The sequence below is a fragment of the Coturnix japonica genome, chromosome 12 (assembly GCF_001577835.2).
Source record: "Coturnix japonica isolate 7356 chromosome 12, Coturnix japonica 2.1, whole genome shotgun sequence".
NCBI lineage: Eukaryota > Metazoa > Chordata > Aves > Galliformes > Phasianidae > Coturnix > Coturnix japonica.
In genome coordinates, this window is record NC_029527.1 from 16,945,185 (window position 1) to 16,963,796 (window position 18,612).

An 18,612-nucleotide genomic window follows, 5' to 3' on the forward strand; every position below is an offset into this window, starting at 1 on the left:
CATCTTGGCACTGGGACTATCTGCTGCCTCACCAAGAGGAACCACTTGGACACATGGAACACTCAGCTGCCTTATCTTCTAGAGGAGTTCAGCTTGTCACTGTTCCAGTGCCTTCCTATGGTCCGGAAGGAAACAAAGATCTGCATGCATCAGGCATGTGTGATCTAGATGGTGTCCACCAATTCCACATGGCAGCACTTAGCTCCCTGTCAGCAGAGCCATATGTGCTGTAGCACCCTGCTCCATTTTCTGCTTTCCCAGCTTGCCATAAGTTGCAAAGCAGCACACTGTACACTTCTTTATTCAGTAATATTCAGTAAACCACTGCAATCTTATTATTCCTCTTAATTGCCTCAGAAAAAGAGTTGTCTTCTCAAAAAGAAAGCTACCAACTTATTTGTGAAGATCTGTATCTACTCAAGAAGTAAATGTTAGCATCTAAAGCAGAAAAAAGAAACAGAACCATCCATTTTATGCCTTTTTTTTTTTTTTTTTTTAGAAGTAATTTGAAGTAGCTCATTCCACACAGAAACACTTTTGATCGTGGTGGCAGATGAGTGCCTCATCCCATGCCCAGTACCATCAACCACAGCACTTGGGAGCTCACCTACAGAAAATAAACCAGAAGAGCTATGGTAGAATAAAACATCTTGGGTTAATTACTTCAGAATTATCAGCTTTGTGGACATTACTCTGCATGAACAAGTGCAGCTTTTTCCAATTGAAAAGCAAAGGGCTGTATGGAGCTCTGTTCTGGGGGCTTTGGAAGGGAGGACTCAGCACAGTCAGGTCCCTCAGCACATCAGGAAGTGCTGTGATGCGTTATCGACCGAGGATGACTGGCAGTCTGTCCTGAAGTGTGCTGGTAAACAAAATACTGTAATGGTCAATGTTTGTATATAAGTAGGCATTACAGTCCAACCAGAAATTCTCCCTTGCAGTACAGCTTGGTAGTAACCTGATTCAGTACAAACAGGCAGGCTTACTCTCACCAGCAGGAACTGGAGGGTTGCTCTGGCACTGAGCTGCCCAGCAGACAGAGTCACAGAGGACCCGCTGCTTTCTCTTCCTCCCCATCGGATCTTCCCTCCTGTGTAAGTGTTCCTATATGTCTATTTCACAATCACTGCCCATACAGAACCTATGGTTTTGCCTTTTGGCTTTGCTAAAGATTAGACACAAGTGTTCATTTCAGATGTGTCACCCTTCTGCAGAAACCACTTCAGAATTTCACAAAGTTTTTCTCTGTTCATTTTTTGTTCTTTTGAGAATAAACTGGGCAGCTGGCTGAAGTAAAAAGCAGCATTCCAAACAGGTCTGCTTCGGGGAGACACTCTGCTCCTGCATCCTCTACCCTCATGTAAGAGCTTTAAAAGCGTGACTGCAAAGCACTGTGCTACTTGGTATAGAAGTACATAGGGAAGGTGAGGAAGGGAGTGGGGACTGTAAGAGCTGAGAGCAGCCCTAGCAGGGTGCTGGGCAGCTCTGGAGGTGTCATTAGTCATCTCCCAGTGACTAAGCACTGCACAGTAGTATAAACTAATTGCCAAAAAATGTGGGCATTTGTCCCACCCTGCTGTAGTTAAAGCAGTGCAAGTAACACCATCAGAAAGCTGTACACCTTGGATTCCCTGTCTGGGGATGTGACAGAGCGCAGGCACAGGGTTGGCACAGGTGTGCTGTGGGTGCTGCAGGAAAGTCACAGCAGGGGACAGAAACCTCCTGCCTCAGGCATCAGCGTGGGGACAGCCATACACAGTGATGAACACAAGGCTTCTTACTAAATAGTCCTGTAATTAAAACACGTCATGGGAATAAAGATCAGAGTGGAGAAAAAAGAAAGACAGCCTTTCATGTTGTCCACGTCTTTCAGATTTTAGTGTCTGCTAGGCCTGAGCCTGCAGCACAACCATAGCAAGGCACGGAGCTGCTGCCCTGAGCAGAGGCAGCAAGTGAGGCCCCACTGCTTGTCCTCTGAACTCCCACAACGTGCTTGGTGTTTATTAAAGCTATTAACTACGTGCTTGGCGTAGGTAATCACTTTTGACCTCTCCTGAGTCTCCTTATATTTTCAGTAGTACTTCCTACTCTGACACTCTCAGTAGTGGCTCTGAACGTCAAATTCAAAGATTGTTTCAAGGCACTTTTAAAATTATATTTCCTGTGCCAAAAAGGTAAGCTTTAAGGGAAAAAAGAATACTCACAAGAGGATGCAGACAAACACAACAGCTCTTGAGATCTCTGGAAATCCAAACAAAGATTATAAAAATAGTGGATCTTGGAACTGGAGAGCACTACTACAAAACAGGATCAAAATACTTCTGGAAAAATCATACTCAAACATTGAAACTGATCCCATGCAAACACAGTCATGTTTTACAAAGAATTATCTCAGATGTCCCTTACAAGAGGTTCTGTACCAGAAGACTTCACTTTTCAGTGTTCCTGACTCTAATAAATTTTTTAAAACACTTCAATAAAGGGAACAGATATTTTGTGATTCCACTCTTGTGAGCCTGGAAGAACGACTCACAGGAAAGCCAAGATGTAGTTCCAAAAATAGTTTGATAGCAGATACAAATCAGTGAAACTGATCTCCAGCAGCTGATGTCCAACTGTGTAAGCCATTTCGCTGTCCTTTTAGAGTAATATTGTAAACAAGAAGCACTGATGATTGATTTTTAGCTGCAGTAAAAGGAATGAAAGGCTGGGAGTTCCTACCTCTTAATACATAACTTTTCCAAAATGTCACAAGCCAGTGATCCCATGGCAGCCATGTGCCCTGTGGCCCCGCATGAAGGGGTCAGTCACATCTGCTGAGGCAAATTAGAATTCCTGTTACTTGGAAGAGTACATTTTCTCTTATGTTTGGAGCAACAGGATCAGAGGCACCTCTGCAGTGTTATGTTCCATTCTGCACAAAGTTTGTTTGTTATTTGCTTCTGATGGAGAAACCAAATGTCAGAAGAGTTTGTTGGTTTTTCCTCCTTCCTACTTTGCTGTAAACCATAGCTGGTGAATGAACCTTACTAAATTCTCACAATTCCAATGAGCTTATTCCCGCATATGTCAATGTGGGATACTGTATTTTTCTTTCTAAATCCAAACTGTTGGGAAATTGCACTAAGTAGATATAGAATAAATGTATAGAATCATAGAATGGCCTGAGATGAAAAGGACCATAATGATCATCCAGTTTCAGTCCCCCGCCACATACAGGGCCACCAACCACCAGACCAGGCTGTCAGAGCCACATCCAGTCTGGCCTTGAGTGCCTCCAGGGATGGGGAATCCACAGCCACCCTGGGCAACCTGCTCCAGTGCATCACCACCCTCTGTGTGAAAAGCTTTCTTCTAATCTCTAACCTGTCTTAGTTTAAAACCATTCTCCCTTGTCCTGTCACTGTACACCCTCATAAACAGGCATTCCCCCTCCTGTTTAAATGCTCCCTTCTAGTACTGGAAGACTGCAATGAGGTCTCCCTGGAGCCTTCTCTTCTCTAAGCTAAACAAGCCCAGTTCCCCCAGCCTTTTCTCATAGAAGAGGTGCTCCAGCCCTTTGACTATCTTAGTGGCCTCCTCTGGACCTGCTCCAAGAGCCCCACATCTTTCCTATACTGGGGGCCCCAGGCCTGGATGCAGTACTGCAGATGGGGTCTCACAAGTGCTGAGTAGAGGAGGACAATCACCTCCCTCTCCCTGCTTGCCACCCCCTTTTCAATGCAGCTCAAAACACAGTTGGCCTTCTGGGCTGCAAGCACACACTGCCGGCTTATATCCAGCTTCTCATTCACCAGGACCCTACACCAGATCCCACTCCGCAGCGTGCAAGGAGACCTTCCCCCAGTTTGTATAAATACCTGGGGTTGCCCTGACCGAAGTGCAGCACCCTTTCTTCCAATGTATTGACACACCACTCAGCTTGGTATCATCTGCAAACTTGCTGAGGTTGCACTTGATGCCACCGTCTGTCATTGATGAAGATGTTGAAGAGCACCAGTCCCAGGACTGACCCCTGAGGGACATAGCTCGTGACCAGCCTCCACCCTGACACAGAACCATTAATCACAACCCTTCGGCTGCATCCAGACAGCCAATTCCTAATCCACTGTACAGTCCATCCTTCAAATCTACACCTCTCCAATTTAGAGAGAGGGATGTGGTGAGGCACCATGTCAAAGGCTTTGCAAAAGTCCAGGTAGATGACATCCATCTCCCTTCTCCTATCCACCGAAGCCATCACTCCATCATAGAAGGCAGCAGATTGGTCAGGCAAGATCTACCCTTGGTGAAGCCATGCTGGCTGTCTTGAATCACCTCTTTGTCTTGTATGTGCCTTAGCATAGTTTCTAGGACGATCTGCTCCATGATCTTCCCAGGCACAGAGGCGAGGTTCACCGGCCTGTAGTTCCCCAGGTCTTCCTTTATCCCCTTCTTAAAAATGGGAGTAATATTTCCCTTTTTCCGGTCTCGGGGGACTTCACCAGACAGCCAGGATTTTTCAAATATGATGGAAAGTGGCTCAGCAACCACATCAGCCATCACTTTCTGAACCCTTGGATGAATATCATCTGGTCCCATGGACTTATACACTTATCTTGATAAAGTTCAGGATAAGCCCCTTGAGATTCAAAGAAATCTATGAGCAGGAAGATATCTGCACCAAAGGGGTGAGAGATTACTTAAAACAAATTATTTTTTAAATTTATTTTTTCTTCTTGTTTTCAGCCTGGTATGTTTGTGGTAACATCTCTTATTTTGAGAAGTCAAAAAAGCATAAGACCAACATCTGTTCAACTAACCACATGTCACATGGAGTAGAATCAATATTCTGGACGCTGCTGTAGTTTCTGCTGCATTAGGAACAAACCCAAAATTCAAATTCATTCCAGGAGTCCTGCACTTCATAGAGAGCTGTGTCTTCAAAAGGCATGAAACTGAGAACCTGTCAAGAAACAGCTATAGAAAAACCACAACTCTCAATACAAAAACAGAGGTGTTAACCCCAGTTTCTCATAATTACACTCATTTTGCCCCATGATTTCCCTCACTTTCCTCTACTTCAGTATTTTCACAGTGCAAAAAGTGACCTCCATTAGTCCACTATATGATTTTACATCTGCATTATAACACTTAAATATACTTGTTACTATGAAGCCACGCATAGGATTCCTGTGAGGTATAGTAGAGATGCATATAAACATTATGAATTACTGAGGCATATTCAACGTATTAAACTAAATGTAATTGGCAGTCAATCATCATATGTCACCTCCCATGCATGTAACATGCAGCACATGATTCTTCAGAAAGTGTCTGAGTCAAGGTGCTATCAGCCTTACTGTCTGCAGAGTAGACAGTGCACTGGATCTTGTAGGAACACCATAAGACAAAGAATACTGCAAAATCTATTGTGGGTTGTGAAATATAGAAAGAAAATAACAACAACACCCTAGTAGTTACCCTGGTAGTGTAATAAGTCATTTATGACCTATGGTTAAGGCATTTTTTTCTAACACTTTGCTTCTTACAAGATATTACAAATTCACAGTCTGAGGTTGTCCAAATTTCCACCTAATACAGACTGCTTGGTGGTTTCTGAGCATTTCCCAGGATGGAGACTTCACAACCACATTGCACCTTCTGATGTGTCTAGGAAGGTAGTAAAAGTTTGGGCCTATATCCCTTTTTATCAACCTGCTGCAAAATTGCTGCACATTTGACACTACTAACTCTTTGGTTCACTCTTCATAGCAAACTGTATGCTTATATCATAGCAAATCCTGTGTCTAGGCTGCCTCATGATCTAGATGTAATAGCAGGTGTAAGGGAGAGATTTCTGTTCATTCACCTGTAGACTGAAGACCAACAGAAGAGGCAAACAAACACTGCTGCACTGAGCAATCTCTACAAACACAACAGACTACAAACACACTCATGTGTGGACTCAAAGAAGAGAGAACTACAGCCTGTCACCTCCCTCAGTAAGTGCCCAGTACACACACACGTTCCTGTGCTATGTAAAACACCTTCTGCCTTGGCTTTGCTGCCAACAAGAATACAAAGGAAAAATGATGAAGAACAAGTCCAGCATGATTCCTTATGACACACTGTGCAGTCATCCTGCATGATTTTATAGGCTGACCAAATCTTCAGAAACTAAAGCAGCTTTTCATTTTACTCATCCACAAAAAACTGCTAGTCATCGTTGTCAGAAACTGTTTTGAGCAGTGCCTAAATCCAAACACACTCAGAACTGGCTAAGGAAAGCACAAGAACAGATGGATAGCTCAAGGAAGTCTTGCTGTGCATTTTCCTGCAGCTCAACAGCTAGATCATAATTAGGATTTCTGAAAGACATAAACAGTCTTTGCTTGCAGGCAATTAATCCTCAAGATGGCGAGAAGAGCATCCTTGCTATGGGAAAAAAAATGCAAGGAGAAAGCACAAATGAAAAACAGCCCTGAAAAAATACAATAAGGAAATACAACCTCTTTGCCCACACAAGATAACAACTGGAGCAAGGAACCAGCACAGGTAACACCAAGAGGAAAGGGCTTTACACCTAACTCATAGCAGTTAAACAATGGCAAGTGATGATTACTAAAACATTTGCACTCACGTTACCTCTGCCAACCCGGATCAACACGTGTGGCTCTCAGCATTCCTGCACGGCCAGTATATCTGCATGCTGCAGGAAGGGGAGGAGACGCAGATCACCAGGAAGGGGCTGGAGGGTGAGCCACCAACCTCAGCAGAACAACATTTTATAAAACACACTTGCTGTCAAAGAGCTCTCCTTCTTCACCTTGAATTTACAACATTTTTTAGGAAGTAAATTTTTGAATGCAGGAAGAGTGGTGGTCCTGGTGGCCCAATTCAGTAATGGTTTCCCAAAGCGACAGATTAGTCAGTAAGAAAATGAGCAGTTCCTACTAAATAAACAGGACGACAATGACAGTATTATGGGCAAGGCCAGTCAACAGGAATGAATAACACAATCCAAACAGAAAAATAGGAAGGAACTGAACTATATGCAGGGACTTGCAGGAACTCGATTTTTGAGGTGAAAGAGGACAACACGATAAAAATATGGCCAGAATAACACTAATGGATGTCTATTTTAGCAGCTGCAGACTTTTAATCAAGTGCAGATTGCCAATCAGGCCAGAAGTTAAAATAATAAATAGGAAATGATGTAAAGCTGAACAAAAAAGTTAAGTGTAGGGTCTGGGAGGAGAGGATAGATTTAGAAACAAGTTTACACAAACTTTTATCTGAAAATAACTATGTAAAATGATTTTTCTTTCCCCTTCCCTTTAAAATCATACTTTGGTTTCCCCAGGATGTTCAAATCTCATCTCATTAACTTACAAATAACGAAAAAACTACTGTTAGCACTTCCCAGAGAGTACCACTTACTCTTCTCATGCTTGAAGCAGCCAACTAATAAATACAGATTATTACTGCATCCTACGTATTCATTAATAAAGAGTTGACTGTTCAGATTGCAAATTAAATTTGACATTTAAAGCAACTGAGCAACCCCACATCTGCAGTGTGGGAGAACAAACATCTCTCCATGACCACTCTGCACAAAACTGCAGCACTGAGAGCAGGACTCATCCCTTCTCAAGGGGATTTCCTCCATTATAAGCTAACATGCAAGTCAGCACCACATACTTGGTCTAACAGGCCTGTGTACTGGAGCACAACCGTTGCTCCTTTTTACTTTTCAGTTGTATTTTCTGAAGATACAACACAGAGTGTGACCGTAAGTAATAATTCAAATTTGATTCAAAAAACATTTTATAGTAAAAGATAAATATTTCACAACAGCAGGATCCATGTTTCCTGTGAACACATTTCTGTCATTCCTACATATAATCCCTTGACATACTGTTCCCTTATTTAAGCCTTTCTAATGTAACATACACACAGCTAATAGTACACTTGCTAGAGAGCTATGCAAAAAAGTTGGCCCCAGAGATTCCTTTTCTGTTCTGAGCCTGTTGCTCAGCTTTTAGTGCTGCAAAAGGGGCTCCTACCCTTAACCCATATGGTTGCTCAAAGCAGTAAACTTAACACACGAGATGCAGCAACGTAGGAAGGGCAGTGTGCAGCACAGGGAATGGACCAGCATGTGGCACATGCCCTGTGGCATCTGAAAGGAAAGCGCACATGGTGTGTGACTATATCGAGATGGCTGCACTGAAGGGAGGACATGGCAGGTACACAGCAGAACATGGCAGCAGAGTCCTGCTCCATACCAAACACAGTATTAAGTAAATACTGAAGTCAGCACGCTTCTTTCAGTATTTCCAATAGTAAAACTATGATTCCTAATTTGGAACTCCACCTAGTGACACCTCGCACTGATGGGGAGCACACACATTGCTGGCAGCATCTCCATTACCCAACATCAAAATCCTCTCCTAACTACAGTGACAGCAAACTGCCCAGATCTGATGTAGAAGGCAAGAACATGGTACCCTATTCTAATTCCTTCTCTCTCTAGGTCTCAAGAGGTGATGTATAAGCCTGATGTTACAGATGCCAAGATGCAAAGTACACAGATCTATCAAAATGAAATTTGGAATGTAAATAAAAAAACATTCTTTTTTACTGTCCTCTGTCTTCACTGTTGTCTGAAGCACTCATTTCTGCATTTCCAACATCGTTGTGCCCAAGAGCCACCTGTGCATTGCTTGTATTATGGACACTGATTAATGCAGTAAGTACACGTCCCAGCATAGGAAATCCAGGTCTTCCCAGAGGAATATAGCGAGCATGTTAAACAAATGGAATTAGACATATGTGCTTCCAGCACAACCTCAACACAATACAATTTGTCAAGGCCTTCAGCAAATAACAAGTCTCAGGTCAACATCCATCTATGGCAAAAGCATAGCATCAGCATCCTGCATTTCTGGTTTTTTGTTTTGTTGTTTTTTTCCACATGCTGGATTCACAATGCAAGGGGAAGCTAATTGCAGCGACTTGAAAAGAATTATCTTCTATTTGCACCAGAGATCAGTCTTAAAGTCCTTACTGTTTCCTCTTCAGTATTTAACAAATGTGAGGCAAATACAACTAACTCACTGTTAACTCAGGCTTGTGTCACAGCTGCATCTGGCTACAGGGCTAACCCAGACCAAAGAACACTACTTATTCCTTTCTGAAGGTCACTGACTCCATGGGAAGCTGTTTGTTCTTGTTTGTTCACCTGAAGTAAAATCTCTATCTGCAGTTTGTTTACTGCTTCCTGACAATACATTTTGCACAGTCAGAACAGCAAAATATGATATTTTAAAAACTGCCAGTTCAACATCCCCCCTGATACCAGGTTGCATGCACCAGCCTCATCCTTCATCATTCACTGCATTACACACACCAAACCCCAGAACAAGAAAACCCAGAGCACTCCAAGGAGCAGCACCATATTTGATCTTCATAGACTGCAGCACTCACTCAGACAGAAGCCTTCTTCACACTTCCCAGCTTCTGAAGTGAAGTTATATAAAAACAACCACAGTATATTTAACAACAGACGAAAATGCAGCATTTCCAAGGCTAATCCCACAAAACGAGGTCAAGCTCTTCTGGTGATCCTAACAGAGCAGCCGAATAAGATGACTGACACCATTCCAAGGATGCCCCGTGCTCCTCTTACCTTTGCCGGCTCACAGAAGTCTTTCTGGCAGCACACGGAAGTGCAGCAGCACCACATCAACATCCCTGCATGCCCCCCTGCCACCCAGCCGCTGCCCACCCTGCTCCATGCGCCTGCAGGGCTGGGAGAGCTCCGGGCATCTCCCCACAGCAGACATCACTGCCTGCCGAGCCCCTGCGCTGTTGCAGCAAACTGTCACGCTCAAGCTGTGAGCCTCTTCTGCCCAACTATTTGCTTCAGATGTACAGAAGGGCCGGGCCTGCTGGATTTAAAGCTACAGGGTTCTCTATTCCATGTTCTACACATGGCACTGTCTTAAAACTGCACATTTGAGTCTATAAATTGGACAGCATGACAGACAGACAAATAAGCAGCAAATCAACAGAATCAGGATGATGCATTTCTTAGCACACACAAAGCAGTTCACTTAGCAAGATTTAACCAGAATTAAAGACAAAGATGCACGGGAGGACACAAATCCAGCTATAAATGGTATGTTCTATTTGTACCACCACAGAAACACTGCTATTTAAAAATCACTACATAAAAATTTTGAAAGATTTTTGTTATCTTCTGAGAGGCAGGAACTCTACTAAGAAAGCAGTTGTCATATAAGGGACTGAGTACAAAACAGAAGCTGTAAAGCAAAGACATCACCTGTCTGTAACCACCTGAGCTCTGACCCTCACCAGCAGCTGCCACTAAGCCCTGCTCCTTCAGACTCACTTTCGGAAAACCACTCTCACCTGATGGTTTCTCCTCTCCTCGCTCTTCACTGCTGTCTCATTTACATTTTCTGTTTGTAGCAAATATTGCTACTCACCCAGGACAGAGATGGATGACCTCAAAGGTAAGCTATATGTAATCTCAATTTGACATCTTCAGAACTATTAATCCGGAGTACCTATGCAGCGTGCTTTCAGGGTTGCAGGAACCAACAAAACCAGAATGCAAATGGGCCTATAGAAGTTGCTGTGGTGGTTGGGTTTGGGTTGTTTTGTTTTTTTTTTTTTAACTTGCAGCAATGTGGGTAATACGCAAGTATGACCCCATACTGGCTTCTAAAGTCCAGTCCCTCCTGATGTGACCAAATTCTGCACTGAAATGTTAATTCACAGGGTATGAATTCGTATCAGCAGTATAAACAAGGACCAAACTTCTGACTGACTCAAAACACAAGAAGTATGGAAGAAAATATTCTTAAGAGTACAATTCAGTTTTTATTCAGGCCAGAACTAGAGGAAAAACAGCAAAAAAAAAACCAAAAAAACATGCTCTTGAACTATACTGGTATCTCAGATGGCATTTCAGGAAAAGCAAGTATATTTTAAAGGGTATTTAAACACAAATGGTAAATAAAAACATCAGATGGAACAAGAGCAATATCTGATCTATGACAGAAGGTAAAGCACACAGGTGTGGAGGTACCAGAAGTTATTTACACGAAAGCATTCTGTGGAGATTTCTGTCAGGTTAGAGAAAAAGACATGACAAGTGAAAGGCAGAGGAAAAGGAAAAAGGAAGCTGGCAACCAACACGGACACAGCGAATTTTGTGACCAGGCTGCACACAGAGCCACCAAACTGTAACACGTGGAATGGGTCTCTGGTATAGGTTTGTGTTCTGCAGCAGTTTACAATCATTTTGCCAAAGGTGAACAGGCAGCAACAAGTATCAGCACTGCTGCATCAGTAAATGCCTCCTCTTGACCCCATTCTGCAATACATTGCTACCACACGTGCTGCCCCAAAGCCATGTCCCGTTCAGCACGACTGTGTGTTGGGTAGAGTCCCTTTTTTAAGGGACTGTTTCATGTTCACTCTCCAGATGAACATCTGTACTGAGTAACCTTCAGATTTCTTTTACATATTAATAATAGTGGATCCCATCTAAGAGATGTGAAAGGGAAGAGAAGTGGAACACTGTGCACAAAGAACATCATCAGCCTAGGAAGCAATTTATGTTGGCTAAAATCTACTTAATTCACAGGAATTCCACTACTATTTAGACAGATCATTTCATGATTTAAAGCAACATACAAACTGAAGAAAACATATGTAAATGGGCTCATTATTTTATTTACTATGATTGGACAAGCCCTTGCAAGTTTTACAGAGCAATAAACACAAAAAACATAAAATCAAGCCACCAGGTTGAGCATCACCTAGAGGGATGGGGGAGAGAAACGTCAGCTTTGAGGTGCTGACTTAAAAATGTTTGGAGATGAGATGCTCATATGACCCTTGTAACAAGATGAGAGCTCTTACCAAGGTCGAAACAGAGAATTTTAGGAAAAAAATAACATAGATCCATATATCTGGTAAAACACAAATTTTGCCAAACATCAAACAATGCAAAACATCAAGTAAGAGAGCAAGAAAACAGGAAAATGTGAAAGTTGACTTGCAATCATAACATTCATGTGCTGTCCCCTGTGCCAGTGCTCAGACTGAGAAGAAAATGTGACGTCTGCTTCCCACCAGCCCAGAGTACCTCGAGCATGTGAGTATCTATGAATCTATGAATCCCATCACACTGACAGCCTCAGCAAGTTCCTCACAACAAAAATTTAAGAGCTACATCAGTGGGATAGAGATAATGAGGTCACAAGCAACAGTTGTAGGGAACAAAAAACCTTGAACCAGCAGCAGAGTCTACAGAGGCAGAACACAATTACCAGAAAGAAACTAGGCCAGCACCATAGCGAGACATCCTTAATTTGGCTCCAGGTGCTCAGCAGACACCAGGAGCAGGGGCCTCACAATGGTCTCACTGAAAAGCCATGTCGGGTTCCTGGGGCACAGCACCGAGCGCAGCCAGTGAGGCTCCTTATCTGGTATGTCTTTCCAGGGCTGCACCAACACTGCTGCTGCAGGCCACAGATACCCAGAAACTGTCAGGGGAGGGGAAAGACAGAACTGACCTGCTCACAGCTGAGGCCAAGAACAGCAGATGCATCATCAGTGGTGCTGAGCAGTACTGCAAGAGATCTTATGCCCACAGTATTGTGGGCAAGTTTAAGAGAAAAATCTGTCTCAGAGTTTGCAAGTTTATTTTATACACAATACATACATATATGTTGCATTGCATGTATATGGTACATATTATGTAAACAATGCCACAAGATTTGCCTTTGCTGTCTAGAGCTTTTTATAGACAGTAAAGAACTAACAACAAACACTACTCCAGAATTAACAATCTCAGTGATATGAAAAACGTTGTGTAAGGCTTTCTGGCTAACTACGAGGTGATCCACAACAACCCCAGAACTGAAAGCTTGCTGTGTGCTCACTGCCCAAGGCACAAGGGCTGACGTCACCTTGCCACACTTACAGTTAGCATGTACAAATCTGCAAAGTCATGTGCAATTTTAAAAGCAACAGTCATCTGATGGCATCAGGTTCCACCTGTATCAGAAGCACTTTAAGACAATGGATTATTTAACCTTTTAATTTCCATTCCTAGGCTACAAAGTCACTGCACAGAACTGCTGATCCCCTCCTCTGAAAATACCAACTGAGACAAAAGTTAGTACTGACCTTCTCTGCCTTCTATCCACTTATTTCATTCATACTGTGGTCTGTAGAACTTGCTTTTCTTCTTACTATTTGCTGCTTCCTGTTTCAGTTTTAATTGCCTTAAGATAGACAGTCCATCACTTCCTCACACACTCTCCCAAAAGGCACTGCAATGTTTCTACAAGCACTAATAAGAAAATTTAAGAAGGAAGGCAGAAGATTGGTACCGCATCAGCAGCACTGGTGTGAAGTGCAATAGTTTAGGTTATTATACTGTAACTATTTCAGCACAGCATACCAGACAATCTCCAGGAGTCCAGGACAAGCTGTTCTGATGCCACTGACAACTGAAGTTGTGCCCAACCACAACCTGCAGCTAGTGTTGCTATTAGCCAGCAGATGGCTCCAATAACTGGTTTAGGGCTTAAATTGGCACATGCGGATGCACTTCATCCTTTAGGAAGCTGGCAACACTACAGGCATTTTACAAGTAATACTGATTACTGCTGCATCAGATGAACTTTCCCCACAGTAACGATGGCAGAACTCACATTGCTGTCTGCTGCATTGCTACCAGACCAGATTTGCACATGCACTTACAAAGAAGAAATCCAAGACTGCTGTCTGCACACAAACCCAGAAGTAATAGGCAGATGATTCACAGGCTGTGGTTACCTTGCAGACACCTGGGATGCGCTTTGCTTTCCCTCATGGTGAGAAGCAAAGTCCTGGCCCAGCAAGCCTGTGGTCTGTAGTGAAAGGGGCCATGCTGCGGGCCTGCAGAGTGGACATGGCTCTGGGTGAGAAGGGCCCAGCTCATCTCAGACACAGCTGTAAGATCCAAATGAGCACATCTCACAGTGTTCTGACACTGTAGGTTTCTCAGCTACTACTGTGTTTTTCTGCTGTGATATTATGGTTGTAACAGCTAACCACCCCTCCCTGGTCAGCTGTCAGTGTGGTGTTCACAGCCTGCTCCTGAGGTCCCAGCAGGAAGACCCTCATGTTACCTCAGGTTGCTCTGCAGCAAAGTGGTGCATGTGGTGATGCCCTGAGCAATCTGAGGCAGTCCTTGACCCCACATACCATCCCGACTGCCTTGGGTTGGGGGTGATGTGAACCTTCTGGAGCATGGCCCAAGGACAGCTCAGATGACCCTGTCAGGTTGAAAACCCCCAGGTGGCTGCCAGCACATCCACCTCAGCATCACCAGCCCACTTGCTGCTTCTTTGCTCACCTGAAAGCAGAGAACCTCCTAGTAAGAAGTCCGTAACCTACAGATGAGTAACAGCACAATGGGCATTTCTAGAACTGTTGTAAGCCCTGGCTGCCTGCTGGGCGCCATGATCCCCTGAGCACAATGCGCACTGCCCTCAGCTCCCACTGTCCTTGCAGGCGGACACTGCCAATGGAGTAGCGCTGAGTACGTACAGATACTCACCTGCAATCAGTTCCAAACTTTGGGGCACTTCCTGTCCATGCTGGTGAACACAAAGGGAAAGTGGGAAGATGCACTGAACTCCTGAAATACTATTTAAGCAGACCTACTGTCTCCAGTTGGCTCTCAAGAGCTAACAAATCAGACAGGCAATTGCTGGCATCCACTGTAATTTTTCAGCATAATATGCTATCTTAGCTCTGATCCAGAGTTTAAAAACACCAACACTGTGAATTGCTCCTCTGCCTTGAAGAGAAGGAAGGTGGGAAGGAGGGACAGAAAGTCAAGGCACAAATAGCCCCAGGTTCACAACAGGGGTCTTGAATCAGATCTGAAGAGCATCTAGCTCTGCAGATGCCAGAGAACACTCCCCCTCTGCCCAAAGAATGAGCCTGGAGTACAGAGGAAGGCAGCCGAGAATCTGCAGTGCCGGTTAAAGCCCAGTCTGTCCAGGGAAGAAACTGAGCCCCCCCTCTCCCCACAAGAGCTTGGCTAATGCTGTGCAGTGGGCTGCAGGTCTGAATGCGCATATAATATCAGATCCTCTCTCACAGCTCTTAAGTGCTATTTATTTATTTAAAGTCCACAGAATGCTCTTTTCCCAACATGGCACAAAGCAAACTAAACACTGTCAGCACACTACGTAACACCACTATGGTTCAGCAGAAACCACAGTCAAGGCAAAACGCCCACTCTGTGTAAAAGATTAAGTTTACCAGTAAACCTGCAACCTAAAAATGGAAAATTTCCAAGCAGGCTTGGTGTTTCATTTTTCAGTACTGCTGGCACATATATCAACATAGAGTCTAATGTCATCCTAACTAATACAGAACCCACATACTCCCTTTCTGCTATGCTTTCCCCAATAACAACATGGAAAGGCAGGCAGCTGTAGTTCAAATGGCTTTAATTACCTTTTAACCACATTGTAGATCTCAGCTATGTTGGGTATCTATGCACTAAAATGATTATTTCTGGTTATCATACTGTTAACAAGTTTTGAAAGTCAAAAAATTTCTTTTTCATAACTTCTTAATAAAAGATTAAGAAACAAACAAATAATCAAAAACACCTTCTCAGCGTTCGCTAAGAATTTGCTGGTTTAGCTTTTAGCATTCAAGGCCTGACTTCCCCCAGAGTGTCAACAAAGAACCCAGCTGACCCATTTAACTGCTGCATGTTAGTTGCAGTATTTGAAACCATGAGTTGTTTCAGTCACTTCAATGGCAAGGCAAGATGCATGCAGAAGACCCTGAAGTCAGCAGATTGATATTCAGGATGATGCATGTTTTTCTCAGTTTGCAATGAACTACACATAAGCACAGGACATGATGGGTACTACATCTTACCTAACACGGGATAAATTGTTAACTCAAGGCCTACATTCATTACAATGTTTTGGATATGTTTAATTTGATAGTTCTCCTCTCAGTTCAAAAGTGAAAAAACATCACAGTGCATTTCACAGCTCCTAAAGGAGCTTCGTTTTCCAGAGCCCTTTACAACTATATTTCCTCAGGAAAGCAGCAGTCTATTTGTTCTTGGTGGTCTTGGTTTATTTCTGAATGCTCTTGTGTCATGACAGCAGACCAAAGTACAAGGGAAAATATGAAGATGCGGAGACATTTGAAATTTGCAAAACCTCTACAAAATCCTAACGACAGAAAGGCCAGCAAAATTCAGCAGACAAAATCAGCAAGTCTGCCTTTTAGATCTGCATAGTGCAGTGCATAAACTCTTGACGAGTTACACAGTTGGAAGGAATATTGCAACATACTGAGTGTGAGCAAAGCAGATTCCCATAAGCCATAAATAAGATGCAAATACATTGAACAGAAAGCTCCTTTATCCCAGAACACAGATCCAAGGCATGAATGCAAACTGTGAACAGGGTCACTGATTGCATGGATTAATTGAAACAAAAGAAAATGTTGTTGCTCTTGCAGGTTTCAGAGAGAGTATCGAATAAAATGTAGACTGTATGGACTGCCCATGCTCTGGGTTCATAATGTGCAAGAAGCTGCTAATGTCAGCAACTGACACACAACAATTGCTATTTATTTCTTAATTTAAAAAACAAAATAATAATTTGAATGATTTCATTGATTGATCCCGGAGTCACGAGTTCTGATTAACTTCGCTCATGGTAATTCTATCCAGAAGTTTATGAAACTACATGGATATGTTCAAGCTTAATTCAGTGACAGAAAATAAGCAATTCTATCCCTTCCCACAGAGTACAAAAGCAATTGGCTATCACAAAAACTAACATCTGTATTTGATTATTTTCAGGTTATTTTTGTGTTCTCCATCAGCCTTCCCCAAATTAGCATCCCTTTACTTCTCCCAAATAAACACTGGTCTATGTCTTAGAGCATATATGACCTTAAATCCAAACTGATATGTTACCAATGGAGAAGAAACTGCCAAATTAATGGGATTTTTGGAACTGAGTTCTTGATACAGATTGAAGCATTAAATTAAAGAGAAAAAGTTATTTAAAACCTTTCAATACTATGAGCTACTCAGCAAGATATTACTGTTTAATCTCTTTTCATTGGTCTGAACTCCATGTTGCTCCTACTGCTAGTACCGACTTAGTGATGCTTTTTGTATACAGATGCCTCAGAAATATATCATTTATAGGTCTGCCCTATTAGACAGCAGACTTCTTCCAGACATTCTTATCAAGAGCACCCTACGTTCACTCTTAGTCAGAAGTCACAAGGAACATCCCCTGAACCTACTGAACCGCTTTTTCACTGCAAATCTTAACCCTAAGTTTGGCTGTGCCCACCAGGAAAGCTCGAACTGTGCTCTGCTTCTCCTCAGAACCTCTGCACTTCTGCTTGTTTATTAAATACCAGCTTGGAGTATGAGAATGTATCCTAGGTCTGCCAACCAGCCTCAAGGAAGAAGAGCAGATGAGAGTTCCCTAGGAACGCTGGCTCACCATTCCTGAACCCTACTGCCCACTGACCCTTCTCCAGTGAGCATCCTGTTCTGCCCCCCAATGCTCCAGCTACAGTCTCCAGATGCTGTGGATTAATTTCCACTCTTTTTTTCCTCAAGTTTCAGCCTCCCATTGTGAGGACGTACTGATTTATTAGGGTATTTCTATTGCTCTGGAACTTTCCTTTCTGGAACTGCTGCCCTCCCATTGTTTAAAAATGGTTAGGGTGGTTCTTTTTTGTTTGCTTGTGTTTTTAAGAAAAAGATTTAATTCCCATTTGGGTTATGGCCTTAAGACTGTCACACAGGAAAGAAAATCTGTCTAGCAATGACACTGTTCAGTTCTTACAGATCTATGGCTTCTTTTCGCCCTATTTTAACAGCTATCATCCCTGGATAATGTCAAAGCTTCCTATCAAAAACAACCAGCTGCTTTAATAGCCTGGTTAATGTGAGGAAGCTGCAAATAGCAATGACAAATCATGAACAATAAGGCACTGTTCAGGGCTGATTCTTCTTGGTGGCCTTGGTGAAAGTGTAACGTCAAAACAGTACTGAAAATAAAAGCAGATCCCAATGTTTTGTTTTACAAAAAAGAAAACCCCGCAACTCAGTGTTGCTTTTGACAGCCACGAGGTAATTCTTCCTTGCAGACGACCTACAAAAAGGTTTTTTTTAAACATGCAACCCTGTGCTATTTTTTCCCCACTTACAGTTTATAAAACCACACACATAACGCGTCCTTTTCTGCTACATAAACTCTTTCCTTTACCCCACATTTCCTTATGCTGGAGCAATAGGAATAGTGGAAATTCTGATCTTTCCCAGCTTTGTTGAAGCAGATCCAGATAGGTGAAGCTAAACTGATGACAAAATAAAGCTAAATGTTTAAAATTATTAGTTATCAAAGCTGAGTATGTTCCTCACCCCCCCAAATAAATATACAAATAAGAAGTTGAAAGTATATAGACTAAAAATAATGTCTCCTTTTCACAATAGCTCAGTTGTCACTTAACTTTTGTACCTGGTCT

General features: G+C 42.8%; 1 protein-coding gene across 7 annotated transcripts in view; it reads right to left on the reverse strand.

The window, feature by feature from the left end:
* The window catches only part of TMCC1 (transmembrane and coiled-coil domain family 1), a 73,378-nt gene that overhangs the window by 15,793 nt on the left and 38,973 nt on the right, over positions 1–18,612 (reverse strand). Inside the window, exon 1 of one of the 7 annotated variants that reach the window (XM_015874854.2) lies at positions 9,674–9,832. The exons of the other annotated variants lie outside the window; for them this stretch is intronic. Within the exon in view, the coding sequence (XP_015730340.1) occupies positions 9,674–9,736 (63 nt within the window). The 5' untranslated portion in view covers positions 9,737–9,832. Of the gene's footprint in view, positions 1–9,673; positions 9,833–18,612 lie in introns of those variants that run through there. 7 annotated transcript variants of the gene reach the window in all.